This window comes from Antedon bifida, chromosome 2, assembly GCF_963402885.1.
Source record: "Antedon bifida chromosome 2, ecAntBifi1.1, whole genome shotgun sequence".
Taxonomy (NCBI): Eukaryota; Metazoa; Echinodermata; class Crinoidea; order Comatulida; family Antedonidae; genus Antedon; species Antedon bifida.
Genome location: NC_136227.1, coordinates 36,150,119 through 36,172,881, shown reverse-complemented (window position 1 = coordinate 36,172,881; position 22,763 = coordinate 36,150,119). Strand labels below are relative to the sequence as shown.

Here is a 22,763-nt window from a genome sequence, read left to right as displayed (position 1 = left end):
TTTTTATTTACAATACATTAAATATACATTTTCCGATCTAATTTGCACATTTTACGCATTCTAACTTTTAACCATAATACAATCTGAGTTGGTACAAGAAATGGGCAAGGGTTACTGGTAGTTCAATTGTTGGTGTTCTTGTTGATGTTCTTGTTTGATAGCATTGCACTGAAACTGATAAATTAAGACTGAATTTGTTTTGCATTTAGAGCCAGATTTTCTTTGTGCATTTTCTACCATCTGTGGCAAAATTGGTTTAAAACCTGACCTTTTAAGTAACAATCTTACTTATAACATGCTAGAAATATAGCTGAGCCTCCATTATTTTACATATTCTAAATATGGGCCTCAACAGTTTTATATATTCTAAATATGGGCCTCAACTGTTTTACATATTCCTAATATGGGCCTCAAATGTTTTATGTATTCCTAATAAGGGCCTCAACTGTTTTACATATTCCTATGGGCCTCAACTCTTTCACATAATCTTTATATGGGCGTAATAGTTTTAAATATTCTTATAGTAATGGAATGGTGGTTATCAACAATATTACAGTAAGGTTACCAATTTAATAGTTATATAACAGACAAAACATTCTTGCTTATTTTTAATAATAAATCATATATTTGAGTTGTTTTTTTTATCCAATACAATTGTTTTCTTTTATTTAATACGATACTTAATTTGATCAACGATCATAATGCTCATAACTGCTTTATAATGATGTTGGTGTTTGAGATACTAGGGTAAAACACATTTACAACACCAAAATATTTTTTTTTCTGTTGATCTAAAATATTACTACTAATAATATACTTACAACAACTGAGTAAACATCTTACTTTTTATTATTACAGTATTATTGTATTATTACAGTATTATTGTATTATTACAGTATTATTGTATTATTACAGTATTATTGTATTATTACAGTATTATTGTATTATTACAGTATTATTGTATTATTACAGTATTATTGTATTATTACAGTATTATTGTATTTAATATGAATTTTATTTGTTCTATTGCTTCATTGTATTTATTTTACATTGTTATTGTAAAGTGTTTTCAAATTCATCCCACTAGCTTCATTTATTATACTAGCTTTGATCTTAGAGTTTTATTGTTGCCTTTAACATATTAGGAGAGGCTCCATAGTAATAGAAAACAGGGTATACAATTCATTCTCTCAACACTCCAAAAGAGAGGGGAGAAGTCTCCTTTGTGGCCAGTCACTTAATTAGATTAGACCCTCTAAATTCTATAATTTTGCTGTATAATACAGGGAGATGACAGTATTTAATACACATGATCCAATCTACCCAACTAACTTGCTTACCAAATACGTGGAAGACATATTCATACAAAACAAGCTTCTATAAACTTAATCTAAGCATGGAGGTATAACCATGTATTAAGTACATGTACTTTACACTTTGACATGTTATTTTAGGTCATATTCAATCGCTCATATCGCTACTCTAATGATCATGCAATTTAAGTTAGTCTGAACTAAGTGGGTTACGGTTACAGACCACAACACAATTACCATTGTTTGATAAAAAATGACCGGGGTAAGGACTTAAAAGGCTTTGGGAATTTATGTAAGAACAACATATTATTACATAAGCCAAACTAAGTTCAGAAAGCATGGCTTAAGTTCTCATCCTTCAAGCTAATTTGCATAACACATATTATATATAAAATTATAGATATTAAAAAACATGCAATTAAAATGTCCAAAGGAATATAAAATAAAATCTGAATATTAGTATTTTTTTATAGCACATACAAATAATTGTGACCAATATCATTTCTCATTACTGTAGTACCATAATATATTATACATTACCTGTATATAAACTAAACTGATATATTGGGGTAATTTAAATATTTAATATCATTTCATAAGGTTTATCGCAAACAGCTTGATTTCGCGAGGAAAGTCATAGCACAATGCATGATGGGAAGGGTTTGGGAGCAAAAGTCACAACGCATACCTACAAACAAGTCACATACGTACGCATCGTGACGTTTGCTCCCAAATCCATCCCACCATGCTTCGCACATGCTATTTGGGATAAACCTACAAATTTACTAGACAACCTTTAATAATTACAATACGCTGTATAAAAAAAAGTATAACTGAACTGAATTTGCAAACTTCTTAAGAACACAATTAAGGGTAACATACAATACATATAATATAATTTTTTTTAGATTATTTCTAATAGAAATATTTGGTAATGAACATTTAAGGAATGACTATTAAGAAAGTTTAACTAGGAACTGAGACACAACCTACTGCAGCAAATGCATCATTTACTGCAGTAGTCTCTATTGTATACTGGTACAAAATATACATTTTGGTATATTATGAAAGGAGGGCTCAAGCATGGTGGGGTTCAGGTGGTTTTAACATCAATCAGCACTCCTGCCCCTTCCCTACATGCACTACTGACTTGTTTAGTATGGGCAGCCATTTGTGCCAAAATGCTTCCAGCTACTGTATTCAATCAGTAAAATAATATGGTTGTGAAATCACTTAATAATTTATATTATTACTCATAATAATTATATTTCACAATTCTGTTTTATATTTTGTGAAACATACATTGCAGATGTATTGTATTTCCTGAAAAGTATACAAGTTAAAATACTGCAGTAACTGCAGTAGAATGGTCGACTGGTCAAGAATCTGGTGCTGATGGGAATCCAACACCAGTATTATGAGTTTGCATGTTGACATCTTTAATAATCATCTGGGCTACTTTCCACGCCATGTCTTCTTTTGTCTACAGAAAGAGAAATCAAATTAGTCAATTTGCAACATCAAAATAGATACTTGTTTTACTGTGTTCAAAATACATAAATCTAGGTTACACACCTTATCTTCTTCTTTGGTTACTAGTTTCCGTAAAGAAAATTTCCCTACAAAAAAAACAAAATGAGTTTTGTTTAATTTCCATAAATCAAACAGCATATTGTCACATAAAGTTTGATAGTGTGGACAGAGCTTTAGATACCTTTTGCTTTGTGTTGTGCGACCTCTGGATCAGGTTCATATTCTGCTACAAATTGTCCCAAAGAATTCACAGTGCCAAAACTCATAGGCCTACAAGAAAATTGAAGAAGATTAAATTGAGTTAACTTGCTTTTATTGTTTCTAAAAATGAATACAAAATGTTTTAGTAATAAACTATTAAGGAAAATTATAAAATAATTGTAATAGTGTGTCTACTTACGATTGGTTTGGCCTTGTCCACAAAGAGCTTGGGTTCAAAACTCCCGAGTCTATTGTAAAATCATTCATTTCAAATAAAGTCTTCACTTTCCCTTCTGCTAATAAAGTGTTCTTATTGGCTGATTGGTCAGTAGTTGACTGGCCTGCTCCACTTGTGTTGGAGGGGTGTGTGCTAGTATCTGATGAAGGAACTTTAATTTCACTTTTAATTTGGTTTACTAATTCAGATAAGAACAGGTAGTATAAATCACTTGTGAGAAAGCCAGGAAAATGAACCTATGAACAACAAAAAATAAATTTCAATTAAGAAAAATAATATTTAAAAAAAATAAAATTATTGCTTTGGTAAATGTTTGTACCTTCTATCTGTAGATTGTAGAAGTTTTCTTTATAATTTTATTCATTTTAAATTTTTATTTTCAAAACACATCCAACAGCAAGAAACCAATTACAGGATGCCTTATAATCTAAAACAATATAGAACAACAAAGCAGAAATATTTAAATATCATATAAAATATCATAATATTGATATAAACCATTACAAGAATGATAATATTTATATAAATACATGACAAAGGTTTTTAATATTTCATTGAAATGTAGAGTCTTTTGGAATACTAATAAGGAGTATTTCCCTCTATAGCATCAGCAAGTATTATAAGTTTGATTATCTAAAGAAAATTATTAAGAAACGTACAGATTCTATAGTCATCAACGCCTGTTGTTTAGCAGTTGCAAAGCAGTCAGGTAGAGGGCCTTCTTCCCTACATATATTACTCTCGACCTCTAACCTCACATTGTCACTGAATCCTAAAGGGTCAGTTGCTTGCAGAGAAAAGTACCTATAAAAAGATGGTTAAATATTTCTGTAAGATAATCCAATATTAAAAACTCACTATGGCTGAGCGTTTAAGGCAGAGGAGCCGTTTACCATGCCTACAGAGCCAACAATATCGGTATGGGTTCGAGGCCAACTCGCTCCTAGTTCTGGTGGTGGAACAAGTCTTCTCGGATAAGGACTATAAACCGTAGGTCCAGTGTACACAGTTATATTTACCTGTGTGCATTTGAAAGAACACAGTTCATCATTCGAGACGAGTCAGGGGTTACCCCGGTGAATTGGTTCACAAAAAGGCCCCTGTATCAGGAGGATTACCACCTATCTAGATAGGACAATATTGATAATCCTTGGCCACATGTGCCTAAAGACATAAAATAAAAATTAATTTTGTCATCAAATGAAAAAATGTAGAACATACTTATCATAGAGCACCATTGCATCACTTTGAGCCTCCATTCCATCGTACTGACCCTCTTGGGTTAGCAGTTGTTGTTGAAAATTATCAGCCGCAAGATAGAATTGAAGCAGATTGAGACACTTCTCTTGTTCCATGTACTGGGTATAAATGATAGGCTGCTTGTTAAGATCTGTCTACACTATCAAACTAGTTTGACAAAAAAAGTGTGATGTGCCCAAATATGGTAGTGATATGCCCAAATATGGTCGTGATATGACATCATCATGTCCATATATGGGCACATCACATTTGTTTGTCACATAAAGTTTGATAGTGTAGACAGGGCTTAACATAGTACTTTCTACTGCATTATCTATATATCATTGTTACATAATAACAATAGTTTACAAGATACAATAAATGTCTTACCTCCATAAAATGGAACATAGCAGTGTCATTGAATAGGATATCAGCCAAGTACACTTTACCACTTGTTAAGATATCTACCTGATATTTGGCATGAAATTCACTACTCATAAATGCTGGAAAATATCTGCAATAAACAAAATAATGTTATTAATGTAGCTTTTTATAACATTCATTAATGTTAACTTAAATATTCAGACTTCAGGGTAGCTTTGCATCAGGGAGATAAGTTAATTGGTCAGACGTTTAATATTACTCTATGCAAATTATTCTCAAATGTATAATTAAGTCAGAGTAGTGCATTTATCTAACGAAATAAGATTTATGGAATTATGAGGAGAGCCTATTTAAATAAAATATATCGAATGTGTTTTTCCTTTCAAAGTTTAAAAACAGTTAAAAAATGAACTTGAACTTATTCACATAATAAGATGAAAGGAAATTTAAAAAGTCAGACATTCTCAAAACTTTTTTTAGATCAAAATTGTGCTTACATTGTCTCTAATGCTTCGTATACAAACTGGTGAGCAGGACCAAAACTCTTAGGGTCAGGCTGGTCATTCTCTGGACATATTTTAGCTTTAAAAAAAACAAAACAATCATTATTTTAAATTTTGAATACATACTATCATTAGAGTCATATCACTACCATATTTGGGGATATCACTACCATATTTGGGATATCACTACCATATTTGGGGATATCACTACCATATTTGGGTACATCACACTAGTCAAAACTAGTTTGATAGTGTAGACAGAGCTTTAGATATTACACTACAATTTCTTGAAAATATTTTTACTAAAAGTCTCTATACAACTTGACCTTTGAAAAGAAATTGACCTTTGATAAGTGCTCAACTATAAATCAGTGGTACTTAACTTAATGCTGTTATAAATGATGAAAGCACTTATTGGTTTGTCTGAAGGTCACAAGGTCAAATATAAGTCTAAGCAGACAAGTATGTGACATGTTAAGTAATCATTTACATGTGCGCCACTGAGACTAGGTTTTGAAATTGGTTTAATTATAAATACAATTAAATCTAGCATTGTATTAATGTGTATGCTTAAATACTGCATATAAAGTCTTAAGTCTTTCTTACAACACTTGTTTACGTAAGTCTGGCTTTATCTCATAGTTTAACTTAATTAGCGTTAATGCTAATAAATACAAGTTAAAAATAAAAGTTAAAAATAAAAGATAAAGTTAAAACATATAAATAGGTATACACAAAATGGCAGGGGAGAGAGAATATCTAGGATGAAGGACAAGGAACGAAGCACAACAAATTGCTGCCAAGAACCAACTGGAGAATTGTCACTGCAGCCTTATGGGCCAAGAGGATCGAGGTGGTGGGGTTCCTTAGCTCTAAAAAAAATACATATACAAGTTGCTATGTACAAGTTTTATGCTTCTAACCAAAATTGAAGTATTTTGGCTCTAAGGAGCTCCACAAGGAGGCTAAGTATACAAATTACCTATAACTTGTAATCTCATTTCTTCACCAATGCCCACAGGATACGGAGCGTCTTTGCATAAGTATGTTGTGTAAATGTTCATTGCATCACGTTCAATTGCTGCAAACATGAAAATAAAAAAACATTTTCTGAAACTTGCACTTAGAACTTACTTAGTTTACATTTGAGTATATAACCTAAAGTCATTTTGTAGTTGGCAATAGAAGGTATCTATTTAAAAAACATGATACTGTATATTGTACATCAAATAAATGTCAGTTTCATTTCATAAACTATATTAATTTAAAAGGTTCTGAAATTCAAAAGGTAAAAGTCAGGAATGTGAATTATTTTACAATTTTCAAAGATTCAAAAGGCCCTGAATGTGTATTATCTTACAAAGAAATTGGATTCACAAGGCCCTGAATGTGTATTATTTTAAAATTCAAAGATTCACAAGGCCCTAAATGTGTATTATTTTTTTAATAAATCACAGATTCAAAAGGCCCTGAATGTGTATTATTTTATAAAGCTAAGATTCACTATTATTTTACACCGATTTCAGTGAAGGTTAATTGTTGTATACATAATCCAAACTTAACTTACGAGTTCTAGGATCCTGAAACTTAGTTTGATTTTTTTGAAGACTATTTGTGTCTTTTGCACGCTGTACATCCCCAGCAGCAGCATCTTCAGACTTTTCCGCAAGTTTAGCTAGGCCTATCACCGAGTCCGACTTGGAACGTGTATGGGTCTTCTCGTGAAGCAAAACGCTAGAAACAGCTTTACCTTCTATCGGCCTAGATGTCGTATCGCTAACATTTGAATTGTTATTCATTGTCTCATTTGGTATCATTTTGGCAGGATTTTCAGTTGGTGATGAAATTACAATATTTGCACAATTGGTGGGAGATGTTACTGAAGAAGAGTTATTAGTCAGGGAAGTCTTTAATCTATTTATAGATTCAGTTCGTATACGAGACCAAGATGCTCTGCTAAAACTTTCGACAGCAAGCCAAAATCTAACCAAATGGCCGCATTTTTGTGAAGTCATATATTGAATAAAGTAAGGTAAAGCACCATTGTCATTTAAAACTTCATTTAGTGTCCTTGATAGACGAGATTTGGCAACAATTTCACTTTTACGAGTTGTAGTTCCTGAAAATGAAATCGTAAATGCACTTTAATGTTTCTCTAACTTGAGGTCTTCATTAAGATCACTAAATGACGCTGTATGTGTACAAGTACATTAATTCCATTTAATGTATTTAAATTATTATTTTTTACTTTAAATTAATAACAGTGACACAATTTGCTACCTTATTACTGTATATGTTATGTGGTTATTAATAAAAAGGTGTCTTTAATTTAAAATTTTTAGATAACTACAGAGATAACTATTATGTTTGATAAATAAAATAATATTTAATAAAAAAATTTAAAAAAAAATATTTAAAATTATGGATAAAACAATTTTTTAAATTTTTGTTTAATCTGGAAATTAATTCAAATTATTTAAGAGAAGCGTACCTGATCCTAGATCACCATACTTAGATTCGTCATCACTTTTCTTTCTCACTAATGGGTTTTGCCTCGGTATACCACCTCCCCCTCCAGGTACCACATTAGAATGAATGCTAGTTCTCTTTTCATTAATGGCACCTAAGTTTTCCCCATTTGGTAACTGGGTAGAACCTTTTGACAAACTACCACTTTCTTGATGACGATTTTTGTGAGGAACATTTTCTGGTTTCTTTTCTATTAAGAAAATAATTTGAAAAAAATCATAACACAGTAAATGAAATATTGTGAGATGAAAAATTTACCTTGAAAATCTTGATCAATGATAGAGTAAGTGCCAAACAAAAGCTATATTATTACTTAGTATTAATATAAAATACTTACGGTATTAATAGGCCAATTAAGCATGGCCATGATTTAGACTATTAGTATTATTATTAGGCCTAGTGTTTACTAATAATTTTTTTATGAGTAGGCCTACTGCAAACTCTTGACATTTGACTTTTACTTTAAAAAACTAGGAAAAACACTTAGGCCCCTAGGCCTATTTAATTAAAATTAAAAGTTATGTTATGACTGTTTGCTCTGGTTGTCGTACAAAGAATTATATAGGATAGGCCTAGCCTGCAAAGCATTTGATTGCCCAATGACAGTCTTGTTTTTACCCATTCCTCCATTGGATGAATACGAATACACTTCACGTGTACTTGTGGTTTTGTAGGCCTAATGTACGGGGATGGGCTAGGCCCTCTAGCTAAATAGGATAGAGGCTAGGCTGGTCAGGCCTAGAAAGTGTCAGTGACAGTGGAGGCTAAAAATGTATTGATATTTTTACCTGATTTTCTCCGAAATAACGGCATTCTCACCATTAAATATCTTAACTACCGATCCTATATTATGAAAAGAAAAGACATGCTACGTTTACATCGTAATTTACACGATTTAGCAGGTCGATTTCCTCAAAAAAAGCACCATACCGTATCATAAATCGTAAATCTTTTCCTTATCAATATCTGACCTGCCATCACCGAACTTCGATCAAAAAAAGTGAATAGCGCCCTCAATCCAACTTTTACGAAAGACCTCAAACAACAATATTTCTTTCTACCATAATAATTTTAATATTTATATATTTTCAGCATGTCTATCTTTAACACTTTTATAATGGTTAAATCAATGAGAGATGTAAAAGTAAAATTCAATTTTCTGTATTTATATTAATTACTAGTACTGTAAGCAATACAGTACATTAAACTTATCCAAGCAAATGATATTTCACAAACAAATAAAAACATTATTCACACACTTAAAACTAGAAAGGAAAGAAATATGTGTAAACTAAAAGAAAAACAAGAAAAAATGGTGTATTTTCTTTAAAAAAAAAGAAAGTACAATTGAAACCAAATGCAATATTATGCAGCATTGCTCATGTAATAAAAAAAACTGCCAAACTTGAAATTAAATTACAAATTAAATTCACCCCGGACACTGTTGCTTCACAAAAAAAACCCCTAAAATGTGACCCACCCAGCGGCCAGCTTCAAATAATGAACTATGAATATTTTCTTAGGGTTCAAAATTACCAAATTCTGTCCCATTGTAAAATGCAATCTGAAAACAGGACAGGAAATCAGGTGTATTAGTTTTTATAAGGTGTGTTGACTAAGCTCTGTCTACACTATTAAACCAGTTTGACAAAAAGTGATATGACATCATCATGTCCATATATGGGCACATAGCATACAGTTTGATAGTGTAGACAGAGCTTAATAACAAGACAAGATAATCCAGTATCACAGTAAGCTTGCTTGTAAAATAAAAACTTGTCTGAATACAAATTTCAATAATATATGAAGACTAGGTCCTCTACATTAAAACTAACTTTCAATTATTCCTTATTTTAGTAAATAATTTTAATATTTTCTATATTATTTATAAAGCATACTATCAGGCATAATAATGACATTTGAGTTATGTAATTTAACATCATGAGTTGAGAACAAAACCACTGAAGCAGAGTTGATACCTCTTGAGTTAGGTTACTGAAGTTAGCCCTCTTAGTTGTATACTCTAAGTCTACACTATAAGTTTGATGCTCCTAAATATGGTAGTGGTATGCCCACATATGGTGATATGACATATGGGTACATCACATTTTTTTTATCACATAAAGTTTGATAGTGTAGACAAGGCTTTAGCTAGCACTTAGCTTTAGCTCTCTTAGTATACTCTAAGCTAGCTCTTAAAGTTAGCCCTCTAGTTGTATAACAACTCTATGGCAACATTTAATAGTTCAAATCTGTTGAATATTGGAATACAGTACTTACTATATACAACATTTGTTACACTTTGAAGCTCTTACCAATACAATTACATAACATTACAATATTATCCCGTTTCTCCAAAGAAAATTTCATTAATAATACAGTACTTGAGGATTAGATATTATTTTCATGTATAAATGTTAAACACAATTTAATTGGCTTTAGATTCTAGTAGCAATATAAATCAACATGATGTACAGTGCAATTAGCAACTCAAGAGCTGTAAACACAGCTGCAATAAAAATGTTTTTCTATCCAAGCTATATCCACAATAAACATTACTAATGTCACACTGCAGCTGCTAAAGCTCTGTCTCAACTATCACTTTATGTGATGTGCCCATATATGGATACGATGATCACTACCATATTTGGGCACATCATCACCATATTTACATACTAGTTTGATAGTGTAGACAGAGCTTAATAATAGGATAGTCACATCAAACATGGTAGCCATTACTTGAACCGTTGTCCAGCAGTAGAGAAGAGGAGTTGTTTTTGTTTCTTTTTTCCCTTCTTTCCCTTCTTACCACTTGGAGAGCCTGCAGGCGATGACAATGGTTCATCTATAAAGATAACACAATGATTAACTATCGTTTTACAGGTACCAATAAATTAATATCTATTTATAGTACTGTATAAATTCAAACTGAAAAAATGACAATGCTGTCTGGATCTGTCAATGGAGATTTGTTTATAATGATATTGTATTGCATTAATGAATTGGTTTATACATAGTGTCTGTGAAATCATATTTTGTAAGAATAATTAATACAATGGAAGTAAGTTGACCTTTGTGTTACTTTTCCTTCAAACTTAAACTTTTCTATCTATTTATTTTCTTTTTATTATTATTTTTTATCAGGTGTCAATACCAACAGACCTTTGCAACTACTGTTGTATGAGTATAATCTAGATCTCCCTGCTTTGAACTAAATTCAATTTGATCATTTATATAACAACTACAAAAGAACTGACCTAGTTTTTCAGTTTGACCTTTCATGGCTGCCTTATCAAGGGCATCCTGAATAGCATTACTGAACGAGTCCTTGTATGTTGGCACTGGAATATAATCTTCATTGTCATCATCACTTCCATCAGGGCCTAGAGGAGCAGCAGACTTATGCCAGACTGGAGCAGCTGCAGCCAGGGTTGGCTTGGGGTTCTGGGACAGATTAGGCCAGGCTTCTTGCGGCTTAGCAGAGGCAGTTCGTAACATCTAAAAAAATAAGAATAATGTTTACAATATATATACAAGTATATATTGAGATCAAACTTGATATTATGGTAAATTATGGCTATAATATTCAACATAGAAAGTTTGCGATCCATTTAAATAAAAAGCGCCCTCTATCTAACGATTTTCAACTTAGGCCCTCACCTGTGCAAATGATGGAACAGCGCCATATGAATTCTCAACGACATTTCCCAATTCATTATCACCTAAAAATAAAAAAATAAAAATTACAGTCATAACATTCAAAATGTGTAAATCTGTTAATTGTGTCAATCATGGTATTTGTGATAGTGTTAAGTCTGTCTTTTTCACAATGAATTAATACTTTATTTAATTTGTTAAAACTATTTTCTTTTGCTATATACTGTGTGAATTTTAAATGAAATGTGTTTTATACATTGTACAATTTATTGTTTTATTATGTTTTCTCCTAAAGGAGGGGAATAAATTTGAACAAAATCAATAACAATGTATACATTACGTGGCTAGTAAGAAGTATTAACACAAATATTTCTTGTATAAAAACAAATTCATGCATGAAAGAAATTCAAGTTACTTACACTTGCCCGAAGGCTGAGTATCAAACACTGCGTGACTCTCATCTTGAGGAGAAGTTGACTCAGTGGACAAAGTTGGTGAAGACACTTGTGCCTCATCTTCATCAGGTGAAAGAGCAAAATCTGGAAAATGTCTATGACTCTGCATGGACATTCTTGGTGACGGATCTACAACAAGCATTTTTTATGAGTTATATTTAGTATCATTATTGTATTCTTGCGTAAAACTTTAAATTCATAAGTAACTTTTACATGATCACTAAATCAAAGGGAACGACACTGTAAACATTTTTATTCTATTTGCTCTTTTGTGTCGCGAACGTAGAGTGCCCGTCTTGTTCAAAGACACAAGGGGATGCCAGGGAATTCAACTACTACCAAATTTACAACAAGGAAGAAAAAAAATCTTACATTTTCCTTGCTTTCTTCCTTCTTCAAGTTCAATTTTCTGCGATCGCTTTTTTTCTTCTCTCACCTTTTTATCCCTAGCTCTTTTCTTCCTTTGAAATTCATCTACAAAATGACAACGTCCATGTTAGCATAATAAAACACAATAACCTATGTCCAACAAATAGTTCTTTATTGTCATTGTATGCCAAAAATATATGTCACATATTAGTTTTAAGGGGAAAAAAATACCTGAAAAAGCTTTGATAGTTTCCTTGGAAACGAGTGGTGGTTTAAGCTTCAGTTCACACACACGAAACTCGCAGGTCAACGGCAGATGCTTAAGATAGCGATAACGCTTTCTAAGTTCTTGCGTCATTGTCAGGTGTTCAATTTCAATTACTTGACCAGTGATTGTTTCTGGACATTCACTAAGACTTCCATATTCACTAACTAAGCATCTTGCATTCAGTGAGTGGACATATAAGTGCTGGCTGTCAGCAGCTGAAAAGCAAAGGAACATCTCCTTATTTTTAGGGCACTATTAAAGTCATTATTAAAGTCATTATTTGGGGAAATTGGACATCACACAACAGCATGATTGCATACTATCAAAAAGGAAACAGAATTTGTCACATGCGGACCTATATACATGCTTGCTCAAAGACGTACAGAGTGGCGAACACAAGTGAGATGCGCAATGTCTAAGATGATGATTATTGGTCCATCATAGAATATTTTTGGGAAATTCATTTTCCAAACGGCATACATACAAAAATTGACAAAATACTTTAATAATAAAATTAATATATTTTATATAAATTTATTTGTATATATTTTTATTGCAAACTTGATGGTTCTTTAAACTGTTATACAGTACCTTGGTAGAAATAATAGGTGTGCTCTGTCTCACTACTTTGCCGACGCCGACGGTTACCATCTGCTCTCCAACTAACATCTTTCTTATTATCGTTCACCAAATCTGGGGATTGTCCCATACAGCATTCTACTTTCTTTACTTGTTCGTCTGTATTTTCTGGTGGTTGTGGACTTATAGAAGGAGACTTAGATTGTTTTGTCTCATCTTCATCCAAATTTACAGATGCAAACGACTCCTGGAAAAGAAGGAAAAGCTATGAATATTCAGAAACTTTAATCTGCTGGAAACTTCAAAAGAAGGTAAACCTCTGTCTACACTATCAAATGTTATGTGACATATATGGACATGATGTCATTTAACTTCCATATTTGGGCACTCCCAGATTGTCAGCATGCGCTTAGGGTCACCCTCTAGAAATAAGGTGTAATAAAAATAAAATAAATATATGGCCACACATCACACTTTTTTGTCAAACTAGTTTGGTAGATAAAGCTTTAGGAACTACTACCAGCCTACACTAATTTATTATTTAAGCAGTATTGCAGTTTCTCTAACCTCAGCTGATGTAGAAATATCAAAGTGTTCATCTTCTGCAAGATTACCATCAGACTTGTCTACAAAATCCTCTGTCACTATAAAATAAAAAATAATAGGTATATACCTTTTTTTAAATGTTTGAACATTTTAATCCTTTCTGTATCTATATTAAGTTGCACTTAAATTTAAGAAACTGGTAATAGGACTGATTCTGTACACCTAGTGAAAATGTATTTGAATGTTACCAATGATTCCAATTTTTTTTAAATCAAAATATACAAACCCATCTGAGTCATTAGAGCATCTTCTCTCTCTTGATGAAGTTTGATCGCAGCTTCTATGAATGTCCGCTCAAAATCCTGATAGAACAAAAGTTTGAAGAATTAAATGTTTGTTAGATTTAATTTCATACAAGATCGAATAGAATGTTGCATAAATTAAACAATTTAAATTACACTTGGTCCGACATAAACGCTCCCAATCTTTACTACCCAAGTTTTAAATATTGTCATTTATGTTGGATAAAACCACTAACATACATTGATGTACTAGAGATGGATACTGGTATGCAGAGAGATGAACTGGCTGTCACAATGGCAGATAGGAAATTATGGAGGAATCTAGTCATATAAGTTTGGGTATGCAAATTGAACATTTTAGGAAATTCATATAAAAATATTATTATTAACAATTACTTACATCTTCACATGTGCTTAGTTGGAACTGAAGCATGTCTTTCTCTGGTCTTATGATCTGAAATGTAAAAAATACTAAGAAGTGACTGTGTAATAATATCATATGCAATTAATTTTCTGTCTAAATATACAGCTAGATTAGTTGAAACTGATTCAGAAGAATAGGACATTCTATATTATGATCTTTATGTTCTGAATAAACCATTCCTCTTACCTCATCAAGTATTTGTAAATTTGTAGTCGTTAGCAACTTAACAAAGCACTCTTTAGTAACGTCATCTGAAAAGATTTCAAATATTCAAATCATCATTGATCAATAATTATTGCAATAACCAAACACATGAACTCCAGTCAAAGTTGACTAGCTAATTTTGTAATACCATTCTGAAAATTACTTCCTAAGCGAGCAGTTAAATTTTGACAATTTTGTTCAAAAAATTAACTACAATCAAATTTATGAGCGGATTGCATGTTAATACTATACATACATACCTCCTAATTTAAAGGGATCGTTACTTTTGTGCAACTCATGTGACACAGGAACAGCTACCACTGACCCCTTCTCACGCTTCATTAAACGCATGGTGACCTCTTCACCAACTGAATAACTTTTAGTTGCAACAGCGATTACACTGCAGATATAAAAAAGAATGTTATATTGCATTTTGAGTCATGAAAGAAGAACTAAATTTAGTTACATTATTACAACATTATCAGTATATATCTTTATTCATCCCACATGGGGCAATTAACAAAAGAAGGAGATGGATTACATCATCTTACAATAAAAAGTACAAATTACAACATCAAATATAAAACTCTTAATTATAAAATGTTTAAGTTCATTATACTAAAAAGTTAAAATTTAATAAAAATTTAAAATTTATAAAATGTTTATTATTTATTAAGTATTTGCTTGCCTTTTAAGATCCTTCTCAACGATGCTTTCATCACATATTGGGCATTTTCTCCAATTACGTTCCCCGAGAGATAGATAATGGAGGATGCATGACCAGCAGTACACATGACCACATCGTGTCATCTTGGCTACTGTAGGTGGGTATAGACAGATTGGACAACATGTTTCCTCATGACTGAATATAGACACACGCTCAATGAGATCCCAATCAACAAGGATGTCGGCATCGGCCGAGTGTACCGTGTAGTCATGGTTCGCTCTTACCACAAACTGACAACTGAAACATAAAAGTACAGATGAATTTGAAAATTGAACAAACTCATAATTGAAAAAATAAGACTTTAAAGAAACTGTTTGTCTACGAAAATTATTGGTTTGTTAAAAACAAATCTTCAAATTCATTTGGCCAAATGAACATTTTACAAAACAAAATTGCAAAAGTTACATTATTAGTTGAAAATACTTTAACTAGAATATAGTAAGCATCAAATCTTAAATTTATCCAATAAATTTGAATAATTTTTTTTCCAAACGGTTCTCACTTTGCCTGAAGAAATTGCTCTTTATTGTATCGTGGTCGTCTTTTATTCCATTTGCCGCGACCATGAAGTGCGCCACCACTTCCTGACCCATCTCCGTATGAATCTCGTGGTGCGAATGTGAAGTTTATCAAGTGGTTTAGATTAACCTTCTTAGGGCCATGTTGAAGGGCTGAGCCATATTCAGCCCTCTGGGCATGTGTCACCTGCATAAAAGACATAAACAATGTTAATTTTGTTTTAAACCCATGGCCTACCTACTGGATATTTGTAGCACAAACTTTCTTGCATTATATTAATTATATGTTCATTATCGGTTGTATATTTATTATGTTACTCTGTATTTTGCTCTATTATTTGTGGAAATAAATGTTATTCTTATTATTATTTATATTATAGCACTGGGTTAAAACGGCCAACTTTTTAAAAAAGTTTCTAAAAATAGAATAGAAGCCTGGATAGAAGTCAAATACACTCCAGAAAAAATGTAGTTGTAATTTACCTCATCCCGTCTACCACTGCCTGTAGTATTCCGTCCTCTAGGCCTTTTATCAAGGCCTCTAAATTTGGGTAGAGGTCTACTACGTGCTGAGTTAGCAACCTCTCCTTTTTGCACCGGAGGGTCTCTGCGTTTATTGTAACGTGGAGATCCATTGCCAGTAGCTCGAATATTGTCTGAAAAAAAAAAAATCAATGGTAAAAATAAATTGATTTGTAGAAATAGAACTTTTATATTGTCATGACAAGTTGACTATTTTCAAAGAATATAAAAATATAATTTTATATCAAATAATACATGTATTTAACTAGGCCTAGGCTATGCTACTGATCTACTGCTACACCAAATATGAATTATTTATATCGATCACCCATAATTTAAGAATATATAAAGTGCCAGCCTACAAAAGGTATATACCCATTACAATTTCACATTAGGGGGTTTTTTTTCATCGAACCTTTTGCTTTATCAAGTTGAGAACATCTGGCATTCCCACCACTGGACAAAAGACGAGATGAAGATTTCACTTCCATTTCTACTTCCTCTTCCTCTAGCATCGACTGATAAATCTAATTGAGGCCTAATATCTTGGCCGTTTACCCCGAAAGGAGACACAATGCTGACCGGGCTTATGGGCTTCATTTCACTGCTCCATGATTGCACAAGTCAACGAAAGAAAAATCTGCTGTCTGATAAATGACTGCAGAGAATTTGCAAGTTTTATATTAAATTTAGTTCTATAATGTTATTTAACTTGTGCTTGAATGCACAAGTTAGTTTTATTTGCCGCTTTTACCAAAATTTGGTCAAAAAAAGACCAATTTTTGGGCGATATTTCTTGATCCGTAAAATCACTTTTGCTCTTCAAGATGGCGAGCCGCCGGGTGCAGTAGCATGTAAAATATGAGGTTTACCATAACGACGAACTGATATCTTTTTGTATTTAAAAATTTGGTCACGCCCAAAAATCCAATAGAAAGTCAGCCGTATACATCAATATGTATAACTTAATAATACTGTTAAGTAATGAAATAATTTAGGCATAAAATAAATGTAAAAATAAAGACAAAAATATACATTTTAATTTCAGAATAGGTTCGTATTTTACCTTTTACCATCGCAAGCAGAATAGAGAGGGCAGCAGATAGCTTGACCAAGGAGCGGCATATTTGAATTGTTTTTTTTTTGTCGCAGCATCATTAAGTAAATTTCTGCTTTTATGTTTTTATTTACTATAATTATTGTAATTATTCAACAAGTATGTAATGATCCTACTAAGTCTCTATGTAGTTGGTTTTGAAATAGGTTAAATTAACCACAGAGAAAAGGGTATTGTAGTCTAGGCTAGGCCTAGCCTCAGTTCAGACTGAGGAGGGAGCCAGCCTGCTGAGAGCTCACTTAGCAGCAGGCTCGTAATTTACAGTATCAGCAGTAACTAATAAGATAGGCCTAGATGGATGGGCCTAGGCTAGTCCTGTCCTTCCTATAGCCTAGATCGGATTAGGCCAACTTCGGCCACAGACAATTTCGGCCACAGACAATAATACTACCATATCTATGGAACGCCCATAGTGCCATTGATAGGGGAACAATGAGACACGACAATGTAATACAGGATTATCGATTTCATTGTGTTTTACTTTTGTTTTTTGTTTTTACACAGGAAAACACGGACACAGACAAACTTGGCAATTAATTAATTAATTAATTAATAATGAAAATAAAATACGAACGTATTTTGTAGCTAGGTGGCATGATGAGATAAGAAACGAAGAATTACGTAGATACCGATATTTCAGCAGAGTACAACAAATACAATACGGTGAAAATTAAAATGTATAGTTTTTACAAATAAAAGAAATGAATTGAATGAGGCCTAAGTGATACTAATTTTTTGTGTCAGGGTACAATAGAAATGATTTATAATATAAGAAACAAAGATTTACTAAAGTGATAATTAAATGTTTCGGTAAAGAATTATTAACGTCATGTACATTTTTATCCCAATTATTACTCATTTTGTTTGTATATTGATATGATATGTTCATTTATTCTGTGCATGTTAAAATATGTTAAATGCATATCGCCGCAAATTACTCAATATTATTTTTATGTTGGGTCTGATATGTTCGTTTTATTTATGCACCTGTGTTCTTAAGACATGACCTGAGCTCCATGATAAAACATTGAATTACTCCTGTGTTGTATTAAAAACCAATCAAATGAAGACGACAAAGTTTTATTAAATTTATTTTTTTTATCACTAATTTTCTTCTTGATTCTGCTTGTATTGATGTGTAAGTTCCTGATATTCCTCTTTGTTCCTTAGGTCACCTAAGCAATGGAAGGAAAAACGTTTTAATTAAACTTATTTTTTTTTCTTAGCATTTCTTTTTTCATAGCCAAACTATTAATACGTCTGTACTAAGAGAGTATTTAACTGTGTCACTGACAGTTGAATTTGTTTTTCGCCAAGACTCCATGATACAACTAAACTGGAATGGAAACAACAAATCTAATAAATGCAAATTGTAGTGGAATAACGTTAAGAATGATAACACTGTAATGTGTAGTAATAGTCATAAAAAAATACTATACAACAAAGCATGAGATGCGATAACTAATAGCAAAAACAATAGCACGGTCTAATATATGCGTGAATGGCGCGCCATAGAAATCTGTTGTGGCCGAAACTGTCTGTGGCCGAAACGGTCATAGCCTACTCCTGCACTAAATTAATAAACAATAAAATGACCAAATATTTTTATTTCTTATTATTATTTTCTTTTTTTTTACAATAAAATAGATAGGTAAATAACCAAGAAGTATGGAAGAATTTGGCGAGTATGATCCAGAAACGCCGCTGCGCAAAACTTACTGCCAGCAAATTACAGCTGAAGAATTTGAAGACCAAGGTACAGAGAATACGTACAGTGCTTTGCAGGTACTAGAACTTGTCTGACATTATTATTATATTAGTAATAGGCCTAGTATACCTTTTTAAATTAAAAAAGTATTTCCCAGGCTTTTATGTTTATAAATAATAGAGTACCAGCTGGGAACCAGTGTTATAATGTAGCATTTTAATAAATTGTTTTATTCTTGATTACAACATTTCAGCATATCTAGTCCACCACAATAACATATTTTATTTTGTTGAAGAATTTAATGGAATACCTTGCAGAAAACCCAGAAAAAGTGAAAGGAATTTTAGCCAAGAAAAAGATAGAAGAACAAGAAAATGGAGGAGTGCTTGCTTTTATGAAATGCAAACTAATGACTTCCATAAAAGGAGATAGTTACATGCTGGATGCAATCAGTAGAAAAGAGTGTGAAAAAGAGTCTGAAAGACTACAAGCAGAAATGCAGAAAGAATTCAATTATGCTCAAGGTATGGACTGTTTTATAGACGCATCCTCTCAATCTCATATAATAGTAATTTACTTAGGGCTTTTAACAAAGTGACAATTAAGTGTTTCACATCAAAATGATCTACATAAAAAGCTAGTTACATTGCTAACTAAAGACTAACAATACAAAAATAGAACTTTCTCAGAAATTTATTTTTCATCAACTAAAATTAATATACAAAATTCAATTTCAAAGCGCTGATATTAGCTGCAATAAAAACTTTTAAAGCAGAGGATGTTTTTTTTCTTTTTTTGTTTCATAGGCAACAAACAATTCTCGATTAAAGGATGCTTTTAATTACTACCTGTCTGAAATGAATTGTAGAATTATATTGTTCTAAAACAAATTTATTTTCAGAGGCAAAAAACAATGGCAAACGTTTTAGCAGACGAATAGCAGCGAGAAAAGCAATTAATAACCAGATTAGAAGTCCACCTTCACAGGCACCTCCACCACCCCCACCGCCGCCATTTTGCTCACCACCTCCGCCACCACCATTTTGCTCACCACCCCCACCACCACCATTTTCCCCACCCTCAGCATGGTCAGGTCATAATTCTGCAGAGAAACCACTTCTAGCTGTTGTACCTCAGCCAAGGCCATCAATCCACACGCCAACAGGCAGGAAGATGTATGTTAAGAACGGTGCTAGAAAGTGTAAGCCTGTACTTAAGTCACCAAGTCCATCTAGTACTAAATACAGGAAGGCTACACCATTTAGAGAAAGAACGAACATGGTAAGATATTTTCATTTCTTTTTTAAGGCTTGCTGCCCAACACAAGATGTTTTTCTTCATCTTTCAGGGCATCTGTCTTCAAACTCTGACCCCTCATTATTTTATTGCATTCTATTTTGTTATTTTTTACTCTCAGAGTCTGTAAATAAATGTTTTGAAAGTTGATTTAAGTTGTGTTATCAATGTCACAGTTTTTAAAATTACAGTGCAAAAGATAGGATGTTAAGTTCAACACTCTTTAAGCCCTGGACCTGTCACGGGTTCTTTTTTCTCAAAACCTTTTTGGTTGTAAGAAAATAATATCAATGTTGTGAATTCTACCTATTAAGATATTTATATACAAGACAATGCTGTGAATAGTATATTATTCAGGATATTAAACTTCTTTTTATAGATTACTGCCGATGATGAAAGTGAATTTTTGACACCAAAAATATTGAAGCCTAAAAAGAAACCCAAGAAAACAGAGTAAGTATTTACATTAGAAGAGATTAAACATTCAAGTCATTTGAATGAGTAAGTATTTACATTAGAAGAGATAAAACATTCAAGTCTGTTGAATGAGTACGTATTTACATTAGAAGAGATAAAACATTCAAGTCTGTTGAATGAGTACGTATTTACATTAGAAGAGATAAAACATTCAAGTCATTTGAATGAGAGATGAGTAAGCATTAGTAACTCTTACCTTTTTGGCTTTCAGGTCAATTCTTAGTGTTCATGATGAGATAAGATCTTTCTCAAAAGATAAACTGCGTTCTGTACAGGGGCAACGGTAAGTTAAAATTTGACTAAAAAAGAGTGATGTACCCAAATATGGTAGTGATATGACATCATCATGTCCATATATAGGCACATCACATTTTTTTCACATAAAGTTTGATAGTGTAGACAGAGCTTAACTAAGGAGTTTGTTGTTGGAAGATGATGAACTATATATTTTATGTATACTCAAATATGGAGATATCAATATTTATCTTATGAATCTTGTTTTACAGATCACCGGGTCGTACACCGTGCCGAACTCCTCGTACAAAGCGTCTTTTAACGGCATCTGATGCCTACGATCAAATGGGAGATTACAGCGGAGTGTCACTGACATCGTTACAACAGATCATTATGGACAAATTTCGTAACATTAGGAGTCCAGTCGATGCGCCAAGTCCATTAGAATACCCAGAAATTTGTAGCCCAAGTGGGTTTACCCCTTAAGTGATACTCATTTGTAGCCCAAGTGGGTTTACCCCTTAAGTGATACTCATTTGTAGCCCAAGTGGGTTTACCCCTTAAGTGATACTCATTTGTAGCCCAAGTGGGTTTACCCCTTAAGTGATACTCATTTGTAGCCCAAGTGGGTTTACCCCTTAAGTGATACTCATTTGTAGCCCAAGTGGGTTTACCCCTTAAGTGATACTCATTTGTAGCCCAAGTGGGTTTACCCCTTAAGTGATACTCATATAGATTCCCTAAGGTGGTTTGGGAGATTGCCTGTAGAGCAAATAATATAAATATAAAGTGCTTTCACATGTAAAAATTCTATGGAAAAAAAAATGTACTGTAAAAAATATAAACGATAATTAAAATGTTGCATTGCTGTATGCAAATAAGATTACAGTAAATGAAATTCAAAAGTATTTGTGATAATGTATTTTTAAAATTATTTAAAAATAATTGATTTAATTATGAAGATATATATATATATACCTCCATGATTTAATGTACCTTGATACTACTACTGTAAATATGAATGATAAAATATGTTATTTGTAGTATTAGTGCTAACGTAGGTTAGAAAAGTATTTTAATATAGTTTGTGCATCATGATGTGAGACAGCATTACATTGTAAATTAATTCAGCTGTAACAAAGATAGTAATGTACAATATTTCTAAATTGTTCAAATTCCAATCATGATATTAATAACTAATTGTAAATACATTACATGTGTAAATGCAAAAAATTAGTGTAAAAACATAGAGAAAGCAGGTTAAAAGGACTAAATGTATATTGATAATGTTGTATATAATGTTAAAATAAAGCAATTATGTTAATCTACATACCATGTATTATACATGATATTATTTATTTTTATTAGTGGGCTTGCTTTGTAAAAGGATTTTTACTGGTTTGTAATAAACGATTTTGAT

General features: G+C 32.2%; 3 protein-coding genes across 4 annotated transcripts; 1 reads left to right on the top strand and 2 right to left on the bottom strand.

Annotated features, from left to right (window-relative positions):
- Nucleotides 1-58: 58 nt before the first annotated feature.
- LOC144834924 (A-kinase anchor protein 10, mitochondrial-like) lies at nt 59-8,899 on the bottom strand. Its single transcript, XM_078689913.1, has 12 exons — nt 8,729-8,899; nt 7,903-8,130; nt 6,979-7,530; nt 6,394-6,492; nt 5,406-5,490; nt 4,915-5,038; nt 4,507-4,643; nt 3,945-4,089; nt 3,247-3,521; nt 3,028-3,116; nt 2,889-2,932; nt 59-2,796 (listed from the first exon to the last, which is right to left on the bottom strand). Exons 1-12 carry the CDS (start codon nt 8,760-8,762, stop codon nt 2,692-2,694), a joined length of 1,917 nt encoding a protein of 638 aa, XP_078546039.1. The 5' UTR covers nt 8,763-8,899; the 3' UTR covers nt 59-2,691.
- A 371-nt stretch (nt 8,900-9,270) lies between these two features.
- Nucleotides 9,271-17,341, bottom strand: LOC144834923 (E3 ubiquitin-protein ligase RNF10-like). The gene is made up of 16 exons (XM_078689912.1): nt 16,927-17,341; nt 16,473-16,645; nt 15,974-16,176; nt 15,433-15,708; nt 15,005-15,144; nt 14,727-14,791; nt 14,517-14,570; nt 14,101-14,176; nt 13,836-13,912; nt 13,281-13,515; nt 12,653-12,904; nt 12,425-12,526; nt 12,017-12,181; nt 11,601-11,662; nt 11,198-11,438; nt 9,271-10,785 (listed from the first exon to the last, which is right to left on the bottom strand). The coding sequence occupies exons 1-16, from the start codon at nt 17,024-17,026 to the stop codon at nt 10,676-10,678; spliced, it is 2,331 nt and encodes a 776-aa protein (XP_078546038.1). The 5' UTR covers nt 17,027-17,341; the 3' UTR covers nt 9,271-10,675.
- A 281-nt stretch (nt 17,342-17,622) lies between these two features.
- On the top strand, nt 17,623-22,665 carry LOC144834922 (uncharacterized). Of its 2 annotated transcripts, none has more exons than XM_078689910.1 (7): nt 17,623-17,672; nt 19,276-19,413; nt 19,632-19,860; nt 20,238-20,617; nt 21,012-21,085; nt 21,321-21,392; nt 21,616-22,665. In XM_078689910.1, exons 2-7 carry the CDS (start codon nt 19,297-19,299, stop codon nt 21,827-21,829), a joined length of 1,086 nt encoding a protein of 361 aa, XP_078546036.1. In that variant the 5' UTR covers nt 17,623-17,672; nt 19,276-19,296; the 3' UTR covers nt 21,830-22,665. The 2 variants fall into 2 exon arrangements, with proteins under 2 accessions (XP_078546036.1, XP_078546037.1); XM_078689911.1 differs by having other exon boundaries at nt 17,672-17,727.
- The last annotated feature ends 98 nt before the right edge of the window (nt 22,666-22,763 follow it).

Bases quoted from the DNA above. Each gene is read 5' to 3' on its own strand.
- LOC144834923 (XM_078689912.1), bottom strand. From the start codon at position 17,026: ATGCTAGAGGAAGAGGAAGTAGAAATGGAAGTGAAATCTTCATCTCGT. The intron at 12,905-13,280 runs GTACTGTATAAC...TTTGCTTTTCAG, and splicing joins CACCTATTATTTCTACCAAG to CTGCTGACAGCCAGCACTTA. The intron at 12,527-12,652 runs GTATTTTTTTCC...GTCATTTTGTAG, and splicing joins AACTATCAAAGCTTTTTCAG to ATGAATTTCAAAGGAAGAAA.
- LOC144834924 (XM_078689913.1), bottom strand. From the start codon at position 8,762: ATGGTGAGAATGCCGTTATTTCGGAGAAAATCAG. The intron at 5,039-5,405 runs GTAAGCACAATT...TGTTTATTGCAG, and splicing joins TACGAAGCATTAGAGACAAT to ATATTTTCCAGCATTTATGA. The intron at 4,644-4,914 runs GTAAGACATTTA...ATTTATACCCAG, and splicing joins CTATGTTCCATTTTATGGAG to TACATGGAACAAGAGAAGTG.
- LOC144834922 (XM_078689910.1), top strand. From the start codon at position 19,297: ATGGAAGAATTTGGCGAGTATGATCCAGAAACGCCGCTGCGCAAAACT. The intron at 19,861-20,237 runs GTATGGACTGTT...ATTTATTTTCAG, and splicing joins AGAATTCAATTATGCTCAAG to AGGCAAAAAACAATGGCAAA. The intron at 20,618-21,011 runs GTAAGATATTTT...TTCTTTTTATAG, and splicing joins TTAGAGAAAGAACGAACATG to ATTACTGCCGATGATGAAAG.